Raw genomic sequence first — 24433 nt, 5'->3', positions numbered from 1 at the left:
AGGTCACCTGAAAACAAGGCTTGTAGGAATCCCAATACCAAACTTAAAACCTCCTGCTCATCTCTGTTTGGCCGAGAGCGTGAGACTGGCGGGTGCACATTTCTGAACACCAAGCTTCTACCAGTCCAGCCCTCTTCAAAGTTTGTGCATTTTAGAACTGAACAGACATCATCCTTTCCAGGATAACCGTCAGATGTCACAAACCTTTGCCCAAATGTCCCTCGTCTCTTTCATGCACCCCATACCTTGTCCTAGTCACCTCTCCCATGGTGACCACAGAAAAACTTTATAAAAACACAATCCTGCAATGATTGGGACACGAACCTGGGTCCCCTCGACCTAAGTCCATCACTCTACCACTGATCCAACCAGCTCCACACAAATCTGTCTTCTTAAGTGAGGGCTATTACCTGCCTTTCATTTTATGAGGAGTAATATTAGAGTGTGAATTGGTTCAGGGCTAGTATCTGTCCTTTTATAAAACAATAGAAAACACAACCCTGCAATGATCAGGAGACCAACCTGGGTCCCTCGTCTCTTTCATGCACCCCATACCTTGTCCTAGTCACCTCTCCCATGGTAACCACAGAAAAACTTTATAAAAACAAAATCCTGCAATGATCAGGACACGAACCTGGGTCCCCTCGACCTAATTCCATCACTCTACCACTGATCCAACCAGCCCCACACAAATCTGTTTTCTTAAGTGAGGGCTATTACCTGCCTTTCATTCTATAATGGGTAATATTAGATTGTGAATTGGTTCCGGGCTAGTATCTGTCCTTTTATAAAACAATAGAAAACACAACCCTGCAATGATCTGGAGACGAACCTGTGTCCCCTCCACCTAAAGCCCATCACACTACCACTGAGCCAACCAGAAATTATTCAAGGCTGCATCCTGCCTGTCGTTCCATGAGGGTTAGGATAAGAGTATGTATTAGATTTAGGTTTGGTTAGGTTTGTTTAGTTTAGGTTATTTTAGGGGTAGGGTAGGGGTAGGGGTAGGGGTAGGGGTAGGGGTAGGGTTAGGGGTAGGGGTAGGGGTAGGGTTTGGGGTTGGGGGCTTGGGTAGGGTTAGGGTTAGGGTTAGGGTTTAGGGTTAGGGTTGAGGGTTGAGGGTTTGGTATTAGTTAAGTTTACCATATGGTCTTCAAAAGTAATGTATTAAAGATTAGTTGACTAATATTAACATTATTACGCTAACATAATTAAATTACCAAGGGATCATTTTAGGCAACAGGAATCAGAAAACAGGGTTTAAACTATGAAAGATACACTTATATCCCCAGAAATTTAATTGGACTAGGAATCCGTATTTTGAATTTGTCAAGAATGCTGATTTTATACATTAAATATAGCTGTTTATTACTAAAAAAATCATGAGAACCTATATAGTCTTGTCATACATATTTGGAGAAGCACAAGATGAGTATAATCTTTAAAATAACTTAAATTACCATCATGTGAAAGTTCTAGGAGGGAGGTTTGGTAGAAGTGTGATGCCCTACATTTTTCTTTCCTGCTACCTCAAATCATCTAGATTGAGGGAAATGTTCAAGACAACCTCTTCAGTAGTGTACCTAAGAATCAAAGAGTGTTTTGGCCTTTAAAACTATACACCCTCGCGCTGGGGCCAGGGGCCTGTTCATCATACGTCGCTAACTCAGTTAGCTGGATTTGAATGTTGACGATTTGGCGTGATCTTGGATCATTTGGTTCTTCCAAGCTCATCCCGGAGCTACTGTTATAGCATCAGGGGCCTGTTCTTCGTACGTCGCTTATTACATCCGAGATCAAATGACACATCCAGATTGATATCATCGTGCTAATCCTGAATTGGCTAATTGGGTTCTTCGAACACACCTGTTGTGTATGATTAGTATCGCTGGATTGAGTTATCTGAGATAATTGCGCATTCATGTTTTGGCTTAAAAGGGGTTATGTATCGATACTCAAAACCATGATCAGCAGTGTAGCGATTGGCTGGTGGCAAGACGGCAATGTAATGACGTCATATAATTTAAAACAACACCTGAAGAAAAAGTTGACAAATTTCTGGACTTTTATAAGGAAACAGCCAAGCAAACAAAACTACATAAATGTTATAATAGATACATTAAAACAGATAATAAATACATATTTTTAGTTTATTATAATTTTTTTCATGATTCCCAATTATTTAGATTGGCAATTTATAATAGTTGTGCAGTCTTTACATTTTTATTTCAATGTAGAAATTATCTATTCATTTCATATTTGGACAGATTTGTTACGTGACAGCATTAATTAAAGTTTCTTAAGGGTCGATATCATGTTATCTGCATCTCCTGCGCTCCATCAAGCCACTCTTATAATAGCAGTCATCACTCAAAATAATACATGACTCTATTATCTGTATAGCATATGTGTAAGACTCTAATACAATTATGAAGTAATAATTTTATGACAAATAAATATTTCAGTGAGTAAAACTGGCTGTGTCTATATTAGGCTGTTATGGACTACACAGCATTTTAAAATTATTTTAAAATATTTGTTTAAATGATTATTATTTTACATTAATGTCCCTGGATCAGTATGATACTCTTGTAATAAAGTAGCGGTGGTAGCAGACATATGCCTCCCGAACAATGTTAGGTAGGTTATTCCAGAGTTTAGGCGCCAAATAGGAAAAGGACCTGCCGCCCGCAGTTGATTTTAATATTCTAGGTATTATCAAATTGCCTGAGTTTTGAGAACGTAGCGGACGTAGAGGAGTATAATGTAATAGGAGCTCATTCAAATACTGAGGTGCTAAACCATTCAGGGCTTTATAAGTAATAAGCAATATTTTAAAATCTATACGATGTTTGATAGCGAGCCAGTGCAGCGATGACAGGACTGGGCTAATATGGTCATACTTCCTGGTTCTAGTAAGAACTCTTGCTGCTGCATTTTGGACTAGCTGTAGTTTGTTTACTAAGCGTGCAGAACAACCACCCAATAAAGCATTATGCATATAAATGCATGGATTAACATTTCTGCATTTGACATTGAGATCATAGGCCGTAATTTAGATATAGTTTTGAGATGGAAAAATGCAGTTTTACAAATGCTAGAAAAGTGGCTTTCTAAGGAAAGATTGCAATCAAATAGCACACCTAGGTTCCTAACTGAGGATGAAGAATTGACAGAGCAACCATCAAGTCTTAGACAGTGTTCTAGGTTATTACAAGCAGAGTTTTTAGGTCCTATAATTAACACCTCTGTTTTTTTCTGAATTTAGCAGTAAGAAATTACTCGTCATCCAATTTTTTATATCGACTATTCATTCCATTAGTTTTTCAAATTGTTGTGTTTCACCGGGCCATGAAGAAATATAGAGCTGAGTATCATCAGCATTACAGTGAAAGCTAACACCATGTTTCCTGATGATATCTCCCAAGGGTAACATATAAAGCGTGAAGAGTAGCGGCCCTAGTACTGAGCCTTGAGGTACTCCATACTGCACTTGTGATCCATATGATACATCTTCATTCACTGCTACGAACTGATGGCGGTCATATAAGTACGATTTAAACCATGCTAATGCACTTCCACTGATGCCAACAAAGTGTTCAAGTCTATGCAAAAGAATGTTGTGGTCAATTGTGTCAAATGCAGCACTAAGATCCAATAAAACTAATAGAAAGATACACCCACGATCAGATGATAAGAGCAGATCATTTGTAACTCTAAGGAGAGCAGTCTCAGTACTATGATACGGTCTAAATCCTGACTGGAAATCCTCACATATACCATTTTTCTCTAAGAAGGAATATAGTTGTGACGATACCACCTTTTCTAGTATCTTGGACAGAAAAGGGAGATTCGAGATTGGTCTATAATTAACTAGTTCTTTGGAGTCAAGTTGTGGTTTTATTTATGAGAGGCTTAATAACAGCCAGTTTGAAAGTTTTGGGGAAAAATCCTAATGACAACGAGGAATTAATAATAGTCAAAAAAGGATCTATGACTTCTGGAAGCACCTCTTTTAAGAGCTTAGATGGTATAGGGTCTAACATACATGTTGTTGGTTTAGATGATTTAACAAGTTTATACAATTCTTCCTCTCCTATAGTAGAGAATGAGTGGAACTGTTCCTCAGGGGGTCTATAGTGCACTGTCTGATTTGATACTGTAGCTGACGGCTGAATGGTTGCAATTTTATCTCTAATAGTATCGATTTTAGAAGTAAAGTAGTTCATAAAGTCATTACTGCTGTGGTGTTGGGAAATGTCAACACTTGTTGAGGCTTTATTTTTCGTTAATTTAGCCACTGTATTGAATAAATACCTGGGGTTATGTTTGTTTTCTTCTAAAAGAGAAGAAAAGTAATCAGATCTAGCAGTTTTTAATGCTTTTCTGTAGGACATGTTACTTTCCCGCCAAGCAATAGGGTTAGGGTTAGGGTTAGAAATACCTCTAGTTTTGTTTTCAACCAGCTGCGCTCTATTTTTCGGGCTGCTCTCTTTAGGGTGCGAGTATGCTCATTATACCATGGTGTCAAACTGTTTTCCTTAACCTTCCTTAAGCGTAAAGGAGCAACTGTATTTAAAGTGCTAGAAAAGAGAGAGTCCATAGTTTCTGTTACATCATCAAGTTGTTCTGAGGTTTTGGATATGCTAAGGAATTTGGATACATCAAGAAGATAGCTTAAAAAGCAGTCTTTTGTGGTAGAAGTGATGGTTCTTCCACACTTGTAACAACAAGTAGAATTTACAATTTTGGCTATATGAAGTTTACACAGAACTAAATAATGATCTGAGATATCATCACTTGGCTGAATAATTTCAACACTATCAACATCAATTCCATGTGACAGTATTAAATCTAGAGTATGATTTCGACAATGAGTAGGTCCTGAAACGTTGTCTAACACCAATAGAGTTCAGAATGTCTATAAATGCTGATCCCAATGAATCTTTTTCATTATCGACATGGATATTAGAGGTGCTCCGATCACGATCGGCCGATCGTTATGCGCATCTCGTCAGTAAAGCCGGTTAACTAATCAGCGGTTAATTCCATCAGGTGCGTGATTTCACATAGAGCAGCTGTTACTACAAAGTGGATTCGAGCATCTTCTCTATTAACAACGGCTCTTTGTAGTAACAGCTGCTCTATGTGAAATCACGCACCTGATGGAATTAACCGCTGATTAGTTAACCGGCTTTACTGACGAGATGCGCATAACGATCGGCCGATCGTGATCGGAGCACCCCTAATGGATATTAAAATCAACAACTATTAAAACTTTATCTGCAGCCAGAACTAACTCGGATGTAAAATCACCAAACTCTTTAATAAAGTCTGTATTGTGGCCTGGTGGCCTGTATACAGTAGCCAGTACAAACATAACAGGGATTTATCATTAACATTGGTTTCTCTGGATAATGTTATATGAAGCACCATTACTTCAAACGAGTTATACTTGAAGCCTGCCCTCTGAGAAATCCTGTAAACGTTGTTATAAATTGAAGCAACACCTCCACCTTTGCCTTTTAGACGTGGCTCGTGTTTATAACAATAATCTTGGGGGGTGGACTCATTTAAAATAATATAATCATCAGGTTTTAGCCAGGTTTCTGTCAGACAGAGCACATCTATATTATGATAAGTTATCATATTATTTACAAAAAGTGTTTTCGTAGAAAGGGATCTGATATTCAATAAGCCAATCTTTATCATTTGTTTATCCATATTGCATTTGTTTTTTATTTGTTGAACCTCAATTAAATTGTTAACCTTAACTTGGTTTGGACGTTTTTTGTATTTTCTAGTTCGGGGAACAGACACAGAGACTTTTTCACCTAGATATCACACTATAGAGACTATGTGCTGAGAATTAACTGACCTCTGTGACGGGAGGCAGCTAGCAGACGGTCGGTTTAGCCAGTCTGTCTGCTTCCTGACCTGGGCCCCAGTTAGTCAAGAATAAACACTAAGACTATTTGCCATATTTCTAGACAGAAGAGTGGCGCCACCCCAGGAGGGATGAAGACCATCTCTTTTCAACAGATCAGGTCTGCCCCAAAAGCTCATCCAATTGTCTATGAAACCTATGTTATTCTGTGGGCACCACTTAGACATCCAGCCATTGAGTGATGACAATCTGCTATGCATCTCGTCACCACGGTAAGCAGGGAGGGGACCAGAGCATATTACAGTGTCTGACATCGTGCTTGCAAGTTCACACACCTCTTTAAATTTATTTTTAGTGATCTCAGACTGGCGAAGTCGAACATCATTAGCGCCGGCATGAATAACAATCTTACTGTATTTATGTTTAGCATTAGACAGCACTTTTAAATTTGCCAAGATGTCAGGCGCTCTGGCTCCCGGTAAACATTTGACTATGGTGGCTGGTGTCTCTATATTCACGTTCCGTACAATAGAATCACCAATAACTAGAGCACTTTCATCAGGTTTCTCAGTGGGTGCGTCACTGAGTGGGGAGAACCTGTTTAATGTTTTGATCGGAACAGAAGAGCGGTGTTTTGACCCACGACTACGCTGCCTCACCGTCACCCAGTTGCCCTGCTGCAGGGGCTCTGCTGGAACCGGACAATGTACAGGAATCCCTGAGCTAGACGCATCCAAAGCCGTATCTAGAGCCCTAACATTCTTACTGTCCTCAATTAAAGTTTGGATGCGCGTCTCTAATTCTGAAATCTTCGCTGTCAGCCTAACTGTTTCCCTGCATTTATCACATGTGAATCCCTCATCAGCGACAGAGATAGATAAACTGTACATGTGGCAAGAGGTGCAAATAACGATAGCAGGAGAAGCCATTACTCACCGTGCTTGATGAAATTTTCTTACTGCGGTTGTTTGATGAACTTGTGAAAAACTGGTGTTACGAATGACTAACTAAAAGGTCTACTCAAAGACCTAATAAAAGTAACCCGTAACAATTAACAGGGATCCCTCTAGGAAAGATCCCTGGGGTCCCCGCTCTCATCCCCGTTAATCTCAACCACCACACAGGAATTAAAGAGTAAATAATAAATTTATTCACTTAGATAAACAAAAGAAACATAACTTCGGGAGGGGCAATATGCCAAAGTAAATTACAATAAACAAAACTAATTTTATATTCAAACTAACCTGAAAATCAAATAAGAAATGAAACACAAATGCTTACCTCCCTGCCAACATAAACAGGAGAAAACGAACATAACAAACAGGCAGCCACCTCCCTACCAAGCGCCACTTAAACATGGAGGGGGAGCGAAACACCGGACATAAAACAATATAACAATCAAGCCACTATTTGAGTGAATGGTTGACAACAAATGTCTACAACAGTGATCTATCGCTAACACGGATCACACCGCAAGATCAACTATGAAAACGCCAGGAGAGCGGGGAGCCAACGTTTCCTTCCGCCGGGTGGCTTAAATACTGCCGCGATCCTTCCAGTCACCAACCAGCTCAGTCCCAATCAGCGACACCTACAATCAATTAAAGAGACAGCGGGAGAGAGAGAGAGAGAGAGAGAGACAGGGAGACACAGACAGGAAGATAACCTACACACACGCTGCGGATTACCCTGACAACATGCGAATCTATTCGTAACACCTCCACACCAAAAAGATACAAACAAAAAGTTTGTATCACAATACAAAATCTTACACTTCAGCACCATGAACTCTGGACAGCGCATCGGCAACAATATTCTGCGAGCCCTTCTTGTGTCGGATATCCAAAAAAAACTCTTGCACCATTAATGACCAACGCATTAATCATTTATTCGAATTACACATTCTAGCCAAGAAAACCAGAGGATTGTGATCAGTGTAAACAACAATTGGAGAAACACTTCCACTCAAATACACCTCAAACTGCTGCAATGCTAAAAGTAACACAAGAGCTTCCTTCTCGATCGTACTATACCTGCACTGACAGGGCGTAAACTTCTTCGAGAAGTAACACACTGGATGTTCAATTCCGAGTTCACTCTCTTGGATGAGAACGGCACCTGCCCCAGTAGCAGACGCGTCTACTTCCAACTTGAACGGGTGTCCAAAATCCGGCGCTGAGAGGATAGGAGCGTTACACAGCAAATCTTTAGCTGCCCGAAAAGCTTGCTCGCAAGCAGGAATCCACACAAAAACTCGAGCTGTGCTGAGAAGATCCGTTAACGGGGGAAACAACACTGGCGAAATTACGGCAAAAACCTCTATAATACCCTGCCATACCTAAAAATCTGCGCAGTTCTCTTTTATTTCTAGGGACAGGAAATTCCATAATAGCCGAAATTTTTGCATCAACTGGGCGTACTTGACCTTGTCCTACCATCTTTCCCAAATACACTACCGTAGCCTTAGCAAACTCGCATTTGGCCAGATTCAGTGTCAGGGAAGCATTGGCCAAGCGTGAAAACACTTCACGTAGAGAACTCACATGTTCTTCCCAACTAGAAGAATAGATCACAATATCGTACAAGTACGCTTCACAATTCTTAACTCCATTCAATACAATTCTCATCAATCTTTGAAATGTCGATGGTGCATTGCACATCCCGAACGCCATGACGGAATACTGCATGAAATCGTCAGGAGTCACAAAAGCAGAAATCTCAGAAGCACGCTGAGTAAGGGGCACTTGCCAGTATCCCTTTAAAAGATCTAACTTCGTTACAAATCTTGCTTGACCAACACGATCAATGCAGTCTTCCATACGGGGAAGTGGGAAAGAATCAGGTTTCGTTACTGCATTAACTTTACGATAGTCTGTGCAAAAGCGCACCGATGAATCAGACTTGGGGACTAACAAGCAAGGCGAACTCCACGCACTTTGGCTGGGACTCGCAAAATTGTTCTGACATAAATACTCAACCTCTGCTTTCATCAACTCACGTTTCTTGGGATTAAGCCGATAAGGATGCTGCTTTATAGGCTGCGCATCGCCAACATCGATATCATGCTGCAGAACTGTAGTCTGTGACGGAATATCACCAAAGAGTGAATGTGACTCTGCAATCAATGCAACAATATCCGCTCTTTGATTCGGAGCTAGATGGCTTAACTGAACACTTAAATCCTTCAAGGCTATAGAGTTCGACAAACGACCAGAAGACACGGTAAACCCGCGTTCGACATCATCAATATCTACCACAGACGGGAATGCAACAACAGCACTCGGTTTCACTGCAAGAGCAGCTGACGCAACATCATCCTTCACATAAGGCTTAATCATATTGACATGAACCAAACGCGTCTTTCTCCGACGATCAGGCGTACAGATTAAATAATTTGTGTCGGACAACTTCTTCGTCACTGTATAAGGACCAGAAAATTTGGGATTCAAAGCAGAACCTGGGGCAGCCAGTAACAGCAAAACTGACTCGCCTGGCTGAAACGAACGAGCGACAGATTTACGGTCATAATACTCCTTCATATCAGCCTGAGACTCTGCTAAATTCCTTTTCGCTCTCTCACATACCTTGCGAAGTCGTTCACGAAATGACGTAACATATTCGGACACAGGAACCAGCGGAACGTTATCAGCAACCAATTGTTCACTCAATAACTTCAACGGCCCACGAACCGTGTGGCCAAATATGAGTTCTGCAGGACTGTAACCCAATGACTCTTGGACGGTTTCTCTAATCGCAAATAAGAGAAAAGGAAGATCATCAGCCCAGTCCCTACCAGATTCAACACAGTGAGCACGCATCATGGATTTGAGTGTCTGGTGAAATCGTTCGAGAGCGCCCTGTGATTGGGGATGGTAAGCGCTTGACACTACGTGACTCACAGAAATTCCATTCAACAATTGTTCAAACACTTTAGATTTAAAATTTGTACCTTGATCTGTCTGAACCACGCGAGGCAGACCAAATGTTGAACAAAATTTAATCAGCTCTTTCAATGGCACTGCCTCAGGGAAACGTGTTGTTGCGCACATTAACGTTAGGATATACTGGTAACCAGCTCTTGACTTTGGCAAAGGGCCAACACAGTCTAAAATAAGACGCTCAAATGGCTCTCCCATCACCGGAATAGGCTGCAAGGGAGCCGGTTTAATAATTTGATTGGGCTTACCAGCGAGTTGACAACTATAACATGAACGACAGTATCTTGACACAGCTGATCTTAAACCAGGCCAATAAAAATACTTAGCCACACGCTTGAATGTTTTATTACTGCCCAAATGACCAGATAATAAATGATCGTGAGCAAGTTTAAGAACTGTAGCTCGATAACCTGTAGGTAAAACAATCTGGTAGTCCGCACTTAAACCAAATTCCTTAGCATCCTGAGACAACCACTTACGCATCAGTACACCTCTATCCCAAAAATACTGCACCTCATCTGCATTCTCTCCTTCCCCTTTCTTTGCAGCCTCAAGACAACGTGTCAGGGAAGCGTCAGCTTTCTGGGCAATACCAAGTTGGTTTCTTCCCATCACCAAGGAAGATCCCTTATCAGTAGACTTACTCTTACTATCGACTTCAACAACAGTGGGGTGTACAGATAGAGTCAGTTCAACAGGGGAATCTGGAGAAGCAAGAAAAGTGTCAGACAAATCAATTACATCCTCATTTTTGCGTGCTTGTGCACGAGTAACGACGCACACTGGAAATGTTGCCGGGAATTGACTAACAAGCTCCCTATCACAAACAGGAGTACTTGTCACAATCGGACAAGGAAACACCTTGCCACCAGCCAGGTCGTTTCCTAAAATTAAACTCACACCTTCTACAGGTAGTCTTGAACGTACTCCCACTTTTACAGGACCTGAAACTAGATCAGACGTCAGGAACACAGTATGAAGTGGGACCTTTAAACAGTTCAACTCTATTCCATGGACCAAAACATCCGTCCCTGTATAGGTCTCATTTGAAAAAGGTAACGCACCTTCAAGGATGAAAATCAAATAAGAAATGAAACACATATGCTTACCTCCCTGCCAACATAAACAGGAGAAAATGAACATAACAAACAGGCAGCCACCTCCCTACCAAGCGCCACTTAAACAAGGAGGGGGAGCGAAACACCGGACATAAAACAATATAACAATCAAGCCACTATTTGAGTGAATGGTTGACAACAAATGTCTACAACAGTGATCTATCGCTAACACGGATCACACCGCAAGATCAACTATGAAAACGCCAGGAGAGCGGGGAGCCAACGTTTCCTTCCGCCGGGTGGCTTAAATACTGCCGCGATCCTTCCAGTCACCAACCAGCTCAGTCCCAATCAGCGACACCTACAATCAATTAAAGAGACAGCGGGAGAGAGAGAGAGAGAGACAGGGAGACACAGACAGGAAGATAACCTACACACACGCTGCGGATTACCCTGACAACATGCGAATCTATTCGTAACACTGGAGCGAGAGAGAAGAGAGGAGAAAAGAAAACGCTAATGACAAGCTAACAAGTGCTAACGCTTTGCAGGTGTACTGCACTCACGGAAAAGTGAACGATCAAAGTTAATCTGATAAGATTGATCAATAATATCAGAAATATGGTGTGAATTAAGTTATATTTTACCACTTTAAAAAACAAACAAACAGACAGTGATAGTAAGATAAAGATTCTAGAGAAAAAATAAAATAAAAACAGCTACACAGAGCTACGATTAGCTACAGAAGGATAACAGGAAGTAGAGATAACACTGTCCAACAGCGACACCCGCAGGAAGATCCCCTGTAAAGACCTTGTCTCAGAGGAGCACCAGGACAAGACCACAGGAAACAGATGATTCTTCTGCACAATCTGACTTTGCTGCAGTCTGGAATTGAACTACTGGTTTCGTCTGGTCAGAGGAGAACTGACCCCAACTGAGCCTGGTTTCTCCCAAGGTTTTTTTCTCCATTCTGTCGCTGATGGAGTTTCGGTTCCTCGCTGCTTTCGTCTCTGGCTTGCTTAGTTGGGGTCACTTCATTTACAGCGATATCGTTGACTTGATTGCAAATGATTGCACAGATACTATTTAAGCTGAACTGAAATGACATCTCTGAATTCAACGATGAACTGCCTTTAACTGGAAAATTAAGTGTTAACTACTGTCCTTGTACTATTGACTTTAAATATTTTAATATTTGATTCTGTAAAGCTGCTTTGTCACAATGTGTATGGTTAATAATGCTACCCAAATGAAGGTGACAAAAAAAAAAAAAAAAAAAGTCAAAAGTCACACTAGCAGGATGCAACAATTCTCCCGAGGCTCATATTAAAGTGATTTTTTTTTTTTAAAGTTAGAACAAAAGAACAGAAGGATTAATATCGGTCTTATTTGCATTAACCCACCAATAAGCTTCAATACCACACATCCAAAGATGACTTGTTTAAAATTGCATTAAAGAAATCAAATGGTCACAATTAGTCTGTAAATGTTAATATTGATAAATAAGTTCACAACATCAGTGTTTGTTTTTCCCCATGTTTTATTAAGAGATATATTACAAATGTCTAGACGCCACGAGGGGTCTTGAAGTTCATGCCAACCGGAGGCTGAGTCACCTGAAGATTGGACAGGCTGCCGAAGTCCTGAGAGAGAGAGAGAGAGAAACAGCATTAGCGAGGAGAGACCTACCGACTGACAAGTCAGAGCCGCTCAGTGTTTAAGCCTATGAAAACAGTGCTCAAACGAACTGCTCACACTGCTGGCCAGAAAACAAGCCAATGCAGTCCAGTGTTTGTTTAAAGTTCAGTTTATATAAACAGGTGTCCAGCCCTGTTTCTGGAGATTTAGCTTCCTCAACCTTGTTGAAACACAGGATCCTCAGGAGCGCTTGATAATTACAGACAGCAGTGTTTTGATCAGGGCTGCAGCTGAACTCTGCAGGACGCTACAGCTACGCCCAGACGCCCAGGCAGCGGATTTTGCAGGCAGCATAAGGCACCTCATGAAACTGACTTCAGAGAGTCTTCTGCGGTAGCGTAACGGTTTCATGATTTACAACAAAATAGCCAACGAGCTTTGGTGAAAACTAAATTAATAATTGCCATATTATTGATTCCTCACAAAAAGTAACATTAAAAGTGCAAAAACTTAGAAATATACAGGTGCATCTCAAATTAAAAATGTTATGGAAAAGTTCAGAAATTCAACTCATGTTGTGAAACTTGTTTTAAATTCATTGCACACTAGTGTTGGGCGATATGGTCATTTTTAAAATCGTCATATAGTCAGCCCATGAGATCGATGATACACGATATTAGCGTGCATGAGTGGAGCAAGAGAGTCTCTTTGTTGTGTTTTAAACTGCGAACGGCGTGCGAGAGAGAGAGCCTATGGAATTACCAATAATCTATAAAAAAAAATACTTTCAAATAGGGATACAACGATACCATTTTTTCTGAACCGATCCCGAAAATTCTGAGTATCTGTCGATATCGATCCAATCCCAGAAGTTTTTTTTATTTTTTTTTTAAATTCAATATAGAATTTCTATACTTCTGTGATGACCTGATCATCACTGACCACGTTTACATGCAGCAAATAACCCGTTCAAAACCGGGATATTAGCAATAACCCGGTCGTGCACGGCCATGTAAACACCGGCAAAAACCCGGATATGCTCATATCACGGTTTTTAAAAACCGGGATATTATACTTGGGGTACCCCTTTTCTAACCCGAATATTTGGTCTTGTAAACGCGTATCGGCATATCCCCATCAAAATGTGTGTTCTGTGCATGTTCTATTCGCAAGGAATCTTGGTCTTTGGATACAGGAAGAAGAATCGGAAATGACGCATATTGCGTCTTACGTCCAGACGCTAACCGTGCATCGCTGTTTACATCGGGATATTGGCGACTGATTACACATTCCATGTATACAGGAGTAACTCTCTCTGCTCACGCATGTAAACGGGTTATCGCGAATGTTTCAGAAACCCAAATAGTGACCTTAACCCGACCATAACCCGAATTTTAACAGCTTGTAAACTTAGTCAATCATGTTAAATCACAATCTACTACATATACACAACTTGGTTGGTAGATAATTCATCAGCAAAAGATACCCTAGATTCTAGAAAAAAATGAAAATAAATCACAGGAGCAAAATCTCAAATCTGGTAAAATGTTACACATAAGCTTAATGTACCATACATGTCTCTTATTGAAATATGTAATAGAAAACCCTTGAAAGATGTATTTTCAAAAAAAAAAATAAGTTTTTATACATTTTCGTCTATAGGGGGCGCAATTATTTATTCTGGTGACGTAAAATGGTTGCACTCTGTGAGCTACTGCCGCTATCTGATTTTACCAAAACACAAGTCAGAATAAACGACTGGAAAAATAAAATATTGATATGATGACTACAGCTACTGAAAGAGCTTACAGGTGGTGATGGATTTAAGAACTAGGGCTGCACGATTAATCGCATGCGAGTCTTGCCGTTTGTAAGCGGTTTCAGTATCTGAGGTCCACTAGGGCTGAAGTGGAGAGAAAAAAAAGTTGATATTTGGAGTAAAATTGAATTTAACTGATGCATCAGTCATACAGTGCTACTGACCTCATGCCTCAAGACGAGCTCGATGCACCGCTACAGAAAAAAGAGTGAGATGCATTCCCACATAACGGTGGCATTAAACTCAGTTAGTGAGGGCACGTTTAAAATATTGCACATATATAGGTTGTTCAGACTACTTGTTAAAGTGCAATGAAATACCTTAAATCTGCAGACAATGTACGTCTGTTTGTGGATGGAGACTTCTTCACCGGCTATAGGCTCTAATCCTCATTTGCGCTGTATGTGTGTGTGTGTGTGTGTGTAATGCAGTGCTGAAGTGAAATTGCTGGGTAGTTTGATAGCAGAATTATAATAGGCCGTCCAATTAAAAAAAATATATATTAATAGGAGAATGAGGCTAATATAGTCTAGACCCCCCTTCCTTAAATCTTGCCCTGGAGGTCCAATGCGCTGCAGAGTTTAGCTCCAACCCTGATCAAAGTCACCTGCCTGTGATTTTCTAATGATCCCAAAGACATTCATTGGCATTGATTAGCATGCTCAGGTGTGTTTAGGAGATAGATCTAAACTCTGCAGGAAAATGGATCTCGAGGTCCAGATTTGAGGAACCCTGGTCTAGACTATCGACAGAGACATCTGCTATCGTAGGGTTAAAACTTGCTCTCATCAGAAAAGAGGACTTTGAACCACAGGGCAACAGTCCAGTTCTTCGTCACCTTAGTCCACGTAAGACGCCTCTGACGTTGTCGGTCAAATTCTTTAATGGATTTTGCTTAAAAATCCTCATAAGGATGCATTCTCTCGGTTGGTTGTGCATCTTTATCCTTCCACTCAACTTTCTGTTAACATGCTTGGATACAGCACTCTGTGGACAGCCAGCTTCTTTGGCAATGAATGTTTGTGGTTTACCATCCACGTGAAGGGTGTCAATGATTGTCTTCTGGACAACTGTCAGATCAGCAGTCTTCCCCATGACTGTGTAGCCTATTTGAAGGCTCAGGAAACCTTTGCAGGTGTGTTGAGTTGATTAGCATGTCACCATTTTCTAATTCGTGAGATAGTGAATTGTTTTTTTTTTTTTTGTTAAATGTGAACCAAAATCACCACAATTGAAAGAACCAAAAGACTTAAACTACTTCAGTCTGTGTGCATTGAATTTAATACCCAACTTTCACAATTTGAGTTGAATTACTGAAATAAATGAACTTTTCCACAACATTCTAACTTGAGATGCACCTGTAATGCTGTGTTCACACCAAACGTGAATAGAGCGTCTGGCGCGAATGATTTCAATGTTAAGTCAATGCAAAGGCGCGTTTCCGCGCGTCTGGAGGTCTCGCGGCGCGAATGGGGCGTTAAGCGCGGCGCGGAAGACGCGAATTCGCCTCATTCGCGCGTCTAGTTCGCGCGAATGACGCGCGAATAGAGCGTATCGCGCGAAACGCGCGTTAAGCGCGAATAGTGCTTTTTGTGCATTTAGCGTTTGCCGCGAATTCGCGTCTGCCGCCCGAGTTGAAAAATTTGAACTTTGGCGTCAATTCGCGCCGCGTTAACCAATCAGGAGCTGCTAGGAGTCACTCATTCAACAGTATGTTCCTGCAGCCTCCGGTTGTGCAGGAATAGCCTTCTCCACTCATTCAACAAGGAGGAACGACTGATGTTGTCAGTGAGCAGTCAACCGGAGCTATATGACAAAAGTTCATATTTCTATAGAGACAGGAATAAAAAGGACCTATATATATATATATATATATATATATATATATATATATATATATATATATATATATATATATATATATATATAAACATATTAATAGATAAATTGAATAAAGGCCAAAGATAAGAAACGTTTCATTTTACCCCAAACGAATTATATTTTATCTTGAACCACTAAAGAGACATCAGAGCCAGCGGCCAATGTCAGAACATCTAGCCGAGGTAAGGCTACTCTCGGCGGATACATGATGACGGAGCTCCCGCTGATCGCATGGAGCTCATCTCCGAGATCGGCGAAACACATTTTTTAAATAGACGCTGTCATTATAAATAAACCGCATATTTGAGTTTAAAACAACTACATTCTAGCCTGAAATACTTTTAAAACTACATTTCATGACACAATAACAGCAATATTTTGAAAATTATCCAAATAAAAATGGCGGTTGAAAATGCTGCTTGAACTCAGCTTGCAGAAGCCCCCCCATGACGCGAATTCGCGTCTGTTGTGAAGTTAATTTCACGCGCGAATGAAGCGAATTACTCGCGCGAATGAAGCGAATGATCTCAAAATGGTCAAGCGGCAAACTAGACGCGGTAGACGCGAATTTGACGCTCTATTCGCGTTTGGTGTGAACACAGCATAAAGCACACACAAACTGACCAACGTAATTTTCAGACACCCTCTTTTTTTCCCCCCAAGCTCAGTCACGGAATGGAGTGCACAGGATTGTGGGATATCAAAGGCAGCAAAGGATACATCTATGCTGCCAACAAAATTTGATCAGAAGAAGGTACCTCCAGACACATAAAGCAGGATTAGGATTTGGACGTGCCTCCCTGTCTTGGAGTGCTGCCTCCGAAGGAAGTGTTTGAGAGCTTTTGGACACAGCTGGACACCACTGCTCCAAATAACCCCAGAAGCCCAATGACATTGATTCACTCTGTCTAAGGCCTCCGAGTCAGAATCAAAATACGATTCATAACGAAACATGAGTTAATCACAGCAGTGTGTTCAACTCAGAAAGTTCTCTGCTCCAATGAAGTCATGTAATTAATAATGTAATTCACTCAAAAATAGTGTTTCACTGTTAGCTCACGTCTAACAGCCTCTAAACTCAAGGCAAAAGCTGCACGGTCATATGAGCAATCATCAATGCTTCAATAATGCTATGCTGAGTCGATTCATCAACGTAATCATTAGCTGCTGCACTACAAATAAGAATAAACAAAAACAAGACTGTGTGAAAGATTCAGGGTTTGTGAGGAACAGGATCCAGCAAACACGGGAAAGTCTTTCAATTGCTCTTCCTGTTCTATCAATGACCTGGAGACCAGTCACTCCACAGTCACTTTCGACACAGGACTGACGAGCGACTGAACAATTCTCACCAGAAGTTTGAGCATTTCCTTGGTGTCTGTGTCGACCTCGATGATTTCCTGATCCAGAGCCGAGACCTGCAGAAACACAACATCAGAGACACAGTCTGGGGTCAAAGATCAGATCAAACCATATCAAAACATCACATGCACTCCTCTCAAACATCAGAACCAGGTTCACTTTAAGACTGTGTGAAAGATTCAGGGTTTGTGAGGAACAGGATCCAGCAAACACGGGAAAGTCTTTCACTTGCTCTTCCTGTTCTATCAATGACCTGGAGACCAGAGTCACTCCACAGTCACTTTCGACACAGGTTCACACACACACACACACACACACACACACCTCGGGCACGTAGTTGTCCCTGCGCTCTCGCTCCTCCTCCTGCAGCTTGATGGAGATTCCTCTGACTGGACCTCTCTGGATGCGCTTCATCAGGTGTGTGACGTACCTGCAGAGACACACTCGTCACTCACACGCTTTACACTAAAACACACCTGTGTCCCTGCAGCACAGAAGCAGTCATCAGTAGCACAGATATATTTGGAGCAATAGACAACAATACATTGTATGGGTCAAAATTATATTATAATAATTTTATATTATATTATATTATATATATAAGAATTTATATATAAAATTATATTTTTCTTTTATGCCAAAAATCATTAGAATATTAAGATCATGTTCCATGAAGATATTTAGTAAAACTCCTACAGTGAACATATGAAAAAACTTAATGTTTGATCAGTAATACACATTGCTAAGAACTTCATTTGAACAACTTTGCTCCCTCAGATTCCAGATTTTCAAATAGTTGTATGGTTTGTTAGGAGAACAATATTTGTCTGAGATACATCAAATGGAGAGATGATTTATTCAGCTCTTCGATGTAGAAATCTGACCCTCGTGACTGGTCTTGTGCTCCAGGGTCACACATCACATTTGGTGCTAGTGAGGCCAGCAGGGGGCGCTCACCCTGTGCTCTGTGTGGGTCCTAGCGCCCCAGTGTAGTGATGGGGACACTATACTGTCAACAAGCACCGTCCTTCGGGTGAGACGTTTAACTGAGGTCCTGACTCTCTGTGGTCATTAAAAATCCCAGGATGACCTCGGCATCCTGGACAGATTCACCCATTGGCCTCTGACCATCATGGCCTCCTAACAATCCCCATATCTGCTGATTGGCTTCATCACTCTGTCTCCTCTCCATCAGTAAGCTGGTGTGTGGTGGGCGTTCTGGCGCACTATGGCTGCCGTCGCATCATCCAGGTGGATGCTGCACACTGGTGGTGGATGAGGAGATACCCCCTGTCTATGGAAGCGCTTTGAGTGTCTAGAAAAGCGCTATATAAAATGTAAAGAATTATTATTAATTATTATTAATTATCACTGCGGGGGTCTTTAGCCAGCGCTCCGTTAACAACATTTGTTCATCTGCTTTAATCTTCCTCATCATGATCAACACAGATTTACAGATCAAGCTTATTTGTAGCATGTCTCCAATACAATGATCGTATTAAGCTGTGTTCACTGCTCCAGGTGTGTGTGTGTGTGTTCACTGCTCCGGGGGTGTGTGTTCACAGTGTGTGTGTGTACACTGCTCCGGGGGTATATAACTACAGTATATTGCTAATTTTGCTCTTCATGACAACTGTGAGGGGGGTGAATTTTTTTATAACTCATCCGTTTAAATGATATTGAGCCTTAAAGTTCTGCATAATTAAGTGCATAGCCACTTGAGTGACAGGTGGTTTGCCGCTGCTGACACTGCTGTCGTGCTAGGTGGGTGTGGCTTCAGCAATCAGCTCCCGCCTTTTTGCCCATTTTTGATTGTCCGGGAGTCGCGCGGTGACACGCTGCCAAGATGGCGACGGCCCTCTCTACACACTTTAGGCTTCAAAAACACACTTCAGGAGTCTACGGGTGACGTCACGGACACTACATCCATGTTTTTATACAGTCTATGGTTGTATAGAGTCACGGTTTAGTGAAATCACTGAATGCTCTGCAAAACTTGTGTTGAGTGTCGGTCACAACGGCTATTAATTGATTTTTTTAAATCCAGCATATATTCATTTACAAATTATAAACTCTGATTATGACTAGTGTGGTATAAAAGCTTTGTTTGTCAGATGTATCGATCGAGGCTTTAGTCTTCATTTATGTTGCTTTGTTCAGATTTGCCGGTTGGTCAAGAATTTCCACTAATTCAAAAACATTTAAGCATTTTCTTTTCCTAAATCTTCACAGTCTAACCCTCTAATCCAGGGGTTCCCAAACTTTTCAGACCGCGACCCCCAATATTAGATTGCTGACGACCCGCGACCCCCCCCCCCTCTCTGTGTTTCCCTCTTGTGAGGATTTGCGATTTGGTTACATGCTGACAGAGCTATAACAAAAAGGAACACAATCTCTAAGCCAGGCTATTTTATTAACAAATTATGGACAAAAACAAATACATCCATAACTGTGAAATGCTTACAGACAGAATATGAACAAGCTGCCTATAACACGCATACAACAATAACTTTGTATTCAGAAAAAAACGCCTTACATACATGTATGGATTTCCCAATCATGACCCAGATTTGGTCAATGGGTGGAGCAGAATTTTATATTTTTATAATTTTAATTTCATTTTTAAGATTACAAGTAAACAGCTGATTTACAACGCTAACTTTTGTTGAATTCATGCAAAATCTACAGACGCAAACAGACAAAGTGTAATAAAATAAAGACCTAAATGTGTATTTCAGACTTTTTTTTTCAGCATCTCGCATTATATATATATATATATATATATATATATATTAGGGGTGTAACGGTTCACAAAATTCACGGTTCGGTTCGATACGATACACTGATGTCACGGTTCGGTTCGATACGTTTTAGATACAGCAAAATGTAAAAACATCTCAACTTTTCAGAATGCCGCAAGCGCACCGCGGGTCATGTGACAAGAACTAACCAATCAGCTTCATCCTTTCCCGTAACAACGTTGAGAGCTCAGCCAAGATGAAGGATCAGCTGATCATAGTTGTATATGGATTGCAATTTTGAAATAAATTTAGTAGCAGAGCTACTGCAAGCGATTTTTAGAGCTGCAAATCCATTTATCCTTCGCTGAAATTTCCGCGTCTCATGGAGAGAGCACGTCATTGTTGCTTAGCAAAGACAGACGCCTCATGAGCGCTTCTGCCCGAGCGCTTTGGAAAGGAGGAGAAAGACGCGCTTAGCGTTTTCCATGCGTTTTTAGGCACGATATGTGAACGGCCCCTAAGGCGCTCGCTCACTCAGCACGCGCTGAAGGCTCGTTGCAAAATGTCTAATGCATTTAACAGACCAGAAATATAAGATCCTAAAATAACCAACAGGTCTGGTGTTTGGGTTGGATTCCCTGTAAGCTATAGTTTCTAAATGCTGCAGGGATAGTTTGCTGCGTGCATGTTTCTCCTTTTTTTCGTCTTTTCCCAGATAGTACTGACGCATATATCCCAGATATTCCCGCTGGTGTTTTTTTTTTTTTTTTTTTTTTTATTCCCGCTGGTGTACCCTGTCATGTTGCAGATGCGACATACCGTTGTTTTTTTATCCACCACTCTCTTGCCATCACCATTATAGCTTAAAGGGAATCCAAAGTGCACCCAAACACCAGACCTGTTGGTTATTGGAGGATCTTCTCATTTCTAGTCTGTTAAACGCATTGGCTATTTTGCAACGAGCCTTCAGCGCGTACTGAGTGAGCGAGCGCCTGCTGAGTAGCCTAACATAAACATATAAGATGGTGTTTTTTTCTTCTTCGGGAGTGTCAGGGGCGTTGCCTGTTACGTTGTTTGGGTTATTGGGCTACCTTGTTGAACGCATATCATTATATTTCTCTCTCTCTCTTTTTTTTTTTTTTTTCAAATATAATTAATTACTCCAACGAACCGTTCGGTATACATAATGCGTACCGCGTACCGAACCGAAAGCGTTGTACCGAACGGTTCAATACGAATACGCGTATCGTTACACCCCTAATATATATATATATATATATATATATATATATATATATATATATATATATATATATATATATATATATATATATAAAAAAATTCTGTAAATCATCTCGTGACCCCCCGCTCCGCGACCCCCACTTTGGGAACTACTGCTCTAATCTCACAGGTTTATTTTATTTTTTCTGTCACCGTTTTCACATCTCTTACTGTGGTAAACATGGGAAGGGAAACTAAAGATTTAATAATTTGCTCCCTTATTTCAGTTAAATCATGGGTTATTTGGGGAACACAGTAGTGCAAAAAGGACAGTTGCCACAAATTATTAAGTCGTATGAACTTATTAACAAGTGGCAGGATAGTCTTTCAGTCCTGTGTCCCGCAGCAAAGCGCACAATAAGAAATTACTAAGTTACTACATTTATATTGCTTTCAGTGTTGAATAACGTGTGTTGTTTCAATTTTAATGTACTTTTAAAGTTTAAAATCACATTTAAAGCTTAATTTGTACATTGTGAATGAATGATGTGTTTATATACCATCACTCACGAGCTGCACGCAGCCAAACATTACATCAGTTAACAGACCATCGACAGTTTTAATCAGTCGCATCTCATTGACAATTAACAGATCACTTACATCCCTAGTTTACATGCAGCTCAGTTTTTAATTTGCGTATTATTCATTAAGATGAATCAGATCATTTTTCCAGTTTCATCTAAACATAGACATTAATTGTAGTTTCAGTAAAAGACTGTGTGAAAGATTCAGGGTTTGTGAGGAACAGGATCCAGCAAACACGGGAAAGTCTTTCAATTGCTCTTCCTGTTCTATCAATGACCTGGAGACCAGTCACTCCACAGTCACTTTCGACACAGGACTGACGGTTTTAAAAGACTTTAAGCAAGCCTGGTGGTTTGACTCGCTGCTTGTTAACCCTAACGAGGACAGAGAGCGGATCTGAGCGGTCTACTGTGCGTCTGCAGGTTTATGAAGAGCATGAAAGGCTTCAGAACAAGTAAAGAATATCGGACCTGAATGCAGTGCGACACTTGGTCTCTAAACATAAATGTGTATTAGTGACACTTCAGACTTGCAACAGATCGCCATCTTTTCATTTCAATTTCCAGAAGATAGATATCTGATATTCCAGATTTACATCTGATCAGAACAAATATCTGCCAGTGTGCTCTGAAAAACCAGCTTCACTGAAGGGAAAACAAGTTCTTTCCTCACTGACAGATATTTGCTCTTATTTGAATCATGTGATGTGTCCGAGCGCATCTAACAGTTCGTTAATGATCTAACGAGATGTAGAAACCCTCAGCGAGACACTGAAGAGCTTCACACTGACTTGGAGCGGTGTCCCAGCATGCAGTGCGACGGCTCACCCAGCGATCTTGTTGCGCAGCTTCTTGCTGGGGATGATGGCGATCTCCTCGCACACACGCTTGTTCGTGTGGAAGTCACTGCCCAGCCGGGTGTAGTACTTCTCAATGATGACCCGAGCGGCCTTCTTCACCGTCTTGGTCCTGACGCGGCCCTGCGGAGGAACAGAGCATACACACAACTGCTCAGAAACACTGATTAACACACACACACCCTACTCACAACAATAACTACTGACACTCTTCAGGATCAATATTAAAGTAGTATGATGATAGTCACAGAGAAACACTTCCAGACCTACCGACAGCCAATCAGAATCATCCTGTGGTCACGAGACAGACGCATGTGCGCTGAGAGTAAACATTGTGACTCTAGTTTCTCTTCTAGTGTGAATGGGCTTTAAGGCTAGTCTGCTAGATGCGGTGCATTATGGGCCAAACGGAAGCGCTCTACAGACCTGAACCGGTCAGATCCTCCATATCTGATCAGGAGTATACAACATTACCGTGAAATACGCTCGGAGTGAGAGCATTACCGTGAAACACGCTCGGTGTGAGCATTACCGTGAAACACGCTCGGTGTGAGCATTACCGTGAAACACGCTCGGTGTGAGCATTACCGTGAAACACGCTCGGTGTGAGCATTACCGTGAAACACGCTCGGTGTGAGCATTACCGAGAAACATACAGTGTGTGAGAGCATTATGTGACGTATTACTGTGAAACACACAGTATGAGGTAGTATTACTGAGAAACACACTCAGTGTGAGCATAACTATGAAAAACAGTGATAAAATATTACTGTGAAACACACTCAGTAAGAGTATAACTGAGCGGAGTGGCTCGCGCTGATTTATCGCGTCTGAATCTGTCGCGCCGCTCATCTGCCGCGTCATACTCACACACACGCGCGCCACACAAGCCCCGCATCACACTCCTCTGTCTGCGTTCATGAACCGAGCTGCGAAAGAGCAGGATTACAGAAGATTGTCAAGAGCAAAATAATCAGATACCCACCATGATGATCCGGAGAGCGGAAGAGGAAGAAGAAGAGCACGACCGGAAGTCGAGCCGACGGAGCCGCGCGAGCGCCACGCTCTGACCCCCAGCGGTGGAGGAGCGACACTGCAGCTTCTTCTTCTCCTTTGGGTTTTAATGGCAGGTGGCATCCTTGACGTTGCATTACTGCCATCTTCTGGTTCTAGTTATTTCCCATATACTTCAGTCATCATATTCTTGTCATTAGTCCTGTTTAAGTCGGAAAGCAACTCCTTGTTCACTCCTGCTGCAGTCCACTATACTCTTTACTCCATGTCCTGTTAGTCATATGTTTCCCATGTCTTTTATCATATCTACCCTCTGTAATCCATATTTTCAACAATTAATAAGCACATGTTCTACAGTCTCTGGTATTTGGCACTGATCACAAAACCCAGTAAGATATTTCCCCATTATATGAAGAGTGCTATTTAATTT

General features: G+C 41.3%; 1 protein-coding gene and 3 non-coding genes across 4 annotated transcripts; all 4 read right to left on the bottom strand.

Moving 5' to 3' along the window:
- Positions 1-12408: 12408 nt before the first annotated feature.
- Positions 12409-24122, bottom strand: zgc:114188 (40S ribosomal protein S17-like). Its single transcript, XM_052598385.1, has 5 exons — positions 23975-24122; positions 22961-23112; positions 17911-18016; positions 17577-17642; positions 12409-12529 (listed from the first exon to the last, which is right to left on the bottom strand). Exons 1-5 carry the CDS (start codon positions 23975-23977, stop codon positions 12452-12454), a joined length of 405 nt encoding a protein of 134 aa, XP_052454345.1. The 5' UTR covers positions 23978-24122; the 3' UTR covers positions 12409-12451.
- On the bottom strand, positions 17426-17550 carry LOC128014787 (small nucleolar RNA SNORA71). The gene has a single exon (XR_008183671.1). It is a non-coding gene; the product is annotated as a small nucleolar RNA SNORA71 (small nucleolar RNA).
- LOC128014788 (small nucleolar RNA SNORA71) lies at positions 17754-17880 on the bottom strand. The gene has a single exon (XR_008183672.1). It is a non-coding gene; the product is annotated as a small nucleolar RNA SNORA71 (small nucleolar RNA).
- On the bottom strand, positions 22325-22449 carry LOC128014786 (small nucleolar RNA SNORA71). The gene has a single exon (XR_008183670.1). It is a non-coding gene; the product is annotated as a small nucleolar RNA SNORA71 (small nucleolar RNA).
- Positions 24123-24433: the final 311 nt, after the last annotated feature.

The sequence above is a fragment of the Carassius gibelio genome, chromosome B25 (assembly GCF_023724105.1).
Source record: "Carassius gibelio isolate Cgi1373 ecotype wild population from Czech Republic chromosome B25, carGib1.2-hapl.c, whole genome shotgun sequence".
In the NCBI taxonomy this organism is placed as follows: Eukaryota; Metazoa; Chordata; class Actinopteri; order Cypriniformes; family Cyprinidae; genus Carassius; species Carassius gibelio.
The sequence above is the reverse complement of the archived record's forward strand: the minus strand, read 5'-3'. Positions and strand labels throughout refer to the sequence as shown.

Bases quoted from the DNA above. Each gene is read 5' to 3' on its own strand.
- zgc:114188 (XM_052598385.1), bottom strand. The intron at 18,017-22,960 runs GTGAGCCGTCGC...GTGTCTCTGCAG, and splicing joins CTGCGCAACAAGATCGCTGG to GTACGTCACACACCTGATGA. The intron at 17,643-17,910 runs GTGTGTGTGTGT...GTGTTTCTGCAG, and splicing joins GGGACAACTACGTGCCCGAG to GTCTCGGCTCTGGATCAGGA.